General features: G+C 43.2%; 1 protein-coding gene across 1 annotated transcript; it reads left to right on the forward strand.

Moving 5' to 3' along the window:
- Window positions 1–702: 702 nt before the first annotated feature.
- RASD1 (ras related dexamethasone induced 1) lies at window positions 703–3,110 on the forward strand. Its single transcript, XM_073636307.1, has 2 exons — window positions 703–1,085; window positions 2,010–3,110. The coding sequence occupies exons 1-2, from the start codon at window positions 764–766 to the stop codon at window positions 2,537–2,539; spliced, it is 852 nt and encodes a 283-aa protein (XP_073492408.1). The 5' UTR covers window positions 703–763; the 3' UTR covers window positions 2,540–3,110.
- Window positions 3,111–3,328: the final 218 nt, after the last annotated feature.

A 3,328-nucleotide genomic window follows, 5' to 3' on the forward strand; every position in this document is an offset into this window, starting at 1 on the left:
GGTGTGTGGATGTACAGTATGTGATCTTATGCACAGTGTATATTACAATGTATCAGGTATGTGGATGTGTGTGATCCTATGCACAGAGTATATTACAATGTATCAGGTGTGTGGATATATGTGATCCTATGCACAGAGCATGTTACAATGTATCAGGTGTGTGGATGTATGTGATCCTATGCACAGATTATATTACAATGTATCAGGTGTGTGGATATATGTGATCCTATGCACAGAGGAGAATGTTACAATGTATCAGGTGTGTGGATATATGTGATCCTGTGCACAGAGTATATTACAATGTATCAGATGTGTGGATGTGTGTGATCCTATGCACAGAGTATATTACAATGTATCAGGTGTGTGGATGTGTGTGATCCTATGCACAGAGTATATTACAATGTATCAGATGTGTGGATGTATGTGATCCCATGCACAGAGTATATTCTGATGTCATGGTGTCCTATATAATGACATAATGTCAGGTGTATATGGAGTCATGGAGTATAGTCATGTATGTGATATGCAGAGCCCAGGATCCAGGTAGATGAGTGTATATCTCCTTGCAGTGGCTCTCATTGATCTCTCACGTACACACAACTGTCACTTCTCAGCAGCTCCTCTGCTCAGCACTTCTGCAGAAGTCGAAGCTGTGCCTGCACAGTGACGTAGCACAGTGGGCGTGTCCGAGCTCTCCATAAAAGTCGGCGCTGTCTCTGCATGCAGTCAGAAGAGCTCTTGTAGATTTGCAGGTTTGTTCTCTATGCAGCTCAGTCACAGCACTACCCGCACAGTCAGAGGAAAGCTGACAGCTATGATCAAGAAGATGTGCCCCAATGAGACCGAGCTGAACATTCCAGCCAAGAACTGCTACCGCATGGTCATCCTTGGCTCCTCCAAGGTGGGCAAGACCTCCATTGTCAGCCGCTTCCTGAGCGGCCGCTTCGAGGAGCAGTACACCCCAACCATAGAGGACTTCCACCGAAAGTTCTACAGCATCAGGGGAGAGGTCTACCAACTGGACATACTGGACACTTCTGGCAACCACCCCTTCCCTGCTATGAGGAGGCTCTCCATTCTAACTGGTGAGTACCTGGCTCCTGGATCACCACCTACCTATTTGCAGTAGATAGTTGGAGAATTGTATGGTTAGCATATGGGCAAAGATGAAACTTTAGCATCTAGTTAGAGTCATGCAGCCTCCTAAGATTGCCATAAACCCAATCTTTCTATGGGAAGCCCCTTGTTTGGAGTCTTAGTTGACTTCAACTTTTGCATGAAGTCCTAGGCTTGTGCAACCTTGCATGAGCACCAAAACCATTTTATTGCCGCTATAAAACTGTTGGATTTGCACACAACTTTGACTTCTAGACTTTCCTAGGCATTGCCTATAAAGGATTGTAGGTCTTCTCAAATGGGTCAGTGCTCTAATATACCATGAGCTGGCTAGGTCTGTGAAGGTTCTCTTTGATCCAGGTCGTGGTATGTTTAGTAGTAGTTAGTCACATACAATGGGACTTGTTTTGCCACCTCGAAGACTTTTCATAGCTTACTAAGCCACTTTTATGTCTGCAAAGGTTCTCCTTTATTAAGATCATCATAGATAATAGTAGCTAGTCACCTGCAACTGGACTTGTTTTACAACCTTGAATACTCTTCATAGCTTACTAAACCCCTTTTATGTTTGCAAAGGTTCTCCTTTATCCAGATCATGGTAGATAATAGTAGTTTGTCACATTGAACTGGGCTAGTTTGGTAATGCTGAAGATGTCTTAAAGCTTACTAAGACACTTCTTCTGGAAGAAAGGTCTTGCTAAACTATGAAAGGTCTTCAATATTACAGAACAAGTCTAGTTGAATGTGACTAACTTCTACTAGTGAGCTGATAGTAGTATTAATGAGCTGGTTAGTTGAGTATCTCCTACACAGCTAGACATAAAAATCTGTCTTGTGTTGTAATAAGAATAAAAAGTTGGCTTGTATACTAACCTGCTTCTTCTTTTCTTCAGGTGATGTCTTTATCTTGGTCTTCAGTCTGGACAATCGTGATTCCTTCGAGGAGGTCCAGCGCCTGAAGCAGCAGATCCTAGAGACCAAGTCTTGCTTGAAGAACAAGACCAAGGAAAACTTTGAAGTCCCCCTGGTGATTTGTGGCAACAAGGGAGACAGAGACTTCTACAGAGAGGTCCAACCCAAAGAGATTGAACAGTTGGTTGGAACAGACAGTAACTGCTCCTACTTTGAGGTCTCGGCCAAGAAGAACTCTCGACTGGATGAGATGTTCCAAGCTTTGTTCACCATGGCCAAGCTCCCCAGCGAGATGAGTCCAGATCTCCACCGTAAGGTCTCTGTTCAGTATTGCGAGATCTTGCATAAAAAGACCCTCAAAGGAAAGAAGGTGAAGGAGGACGGAGACGCCTATGGGGTGGTGGCCCCTTTTGCCCGCAGACCCAGCATCCACAGTGACTTAATGTACATTAGGGAGAAAGCTATCGGTGGTGGACAGAGCAAAGACAAAGAGAGATGTGTTATTAGCTAGGGGTCAACTTGTCTATAGCCGCCGAGGCTTTATACATATATACATAGTTCGACAACACAAAAGTTCGAGGTGTTTTGAAGAAGCCAAGTCGAAGGAGGCATGTCCGTCGTGGTGATCACATGCCCACCATGCCTTCTGTCAAGTAGTCGGGGCACCAAGGCTGTTGTGGAACGCCAAGGTCAGCCTTGGGGGAGCTGATGATTTTTTTTTTCGGGCAGCATTACATTCAGTCTGTCTAAACGTAAGAACTGAGAAGGAGCAAACAGCAAGTTGTATGTTGACTTCATGTAAAAAAAATTAAAAAGATAAAGATAAAATACTCAGCGGAGTTTGAACCGCCCTCCCCTGTGGGTTTATCATCTGGACTGAGTAATGGGGAGACCTGGGACAACATCTGATCTCTGTAGACTTTACGAGGACTGAAAAGTGACTTTGTTTACACAGTGCCCTGGGCACATTTCTCGGAGTATTGTATATGGAACTGAACAAAACCATTTTGTTTATAGTACATCAGACATTTCATTGTCATGTCATACATCTATATTTTTTTACTGAATAAAAAAAATTAAAATACACTCTCGTATGTCTGCTTCCTTGAGTCCTACAAAGTGTGGTAATGCAAAAAAAAAAAAAAAAAATGCAACAGGGTATATGAAGTTTAGATGACTGTGGCTTGTTTGGCTGTTGCACTAGAAGTCCCAGCATGCATTGGGAGTTCTGGAACTTCTAGATCACAAAAGCTAAACAAGTGGGTTCTACTTTTAAGCTGGATACACACTATACAACTTT

Source organism: Aquarana catesbeiana, linkage group LG06, assembly GCF_042186555.1.
Source record: "Aquarana catesbeiana isolate 2022-GZ linkage group LG06, ASM4218655v1, whole genome shotgun sequence".
Taxonomy (NCBI): domain Eukaryota; kingdom Metazoa; phylum Chordata; class Amphibia; order Anura; family Ranidae; genus Aquarana; species Aquarana catesbeiana.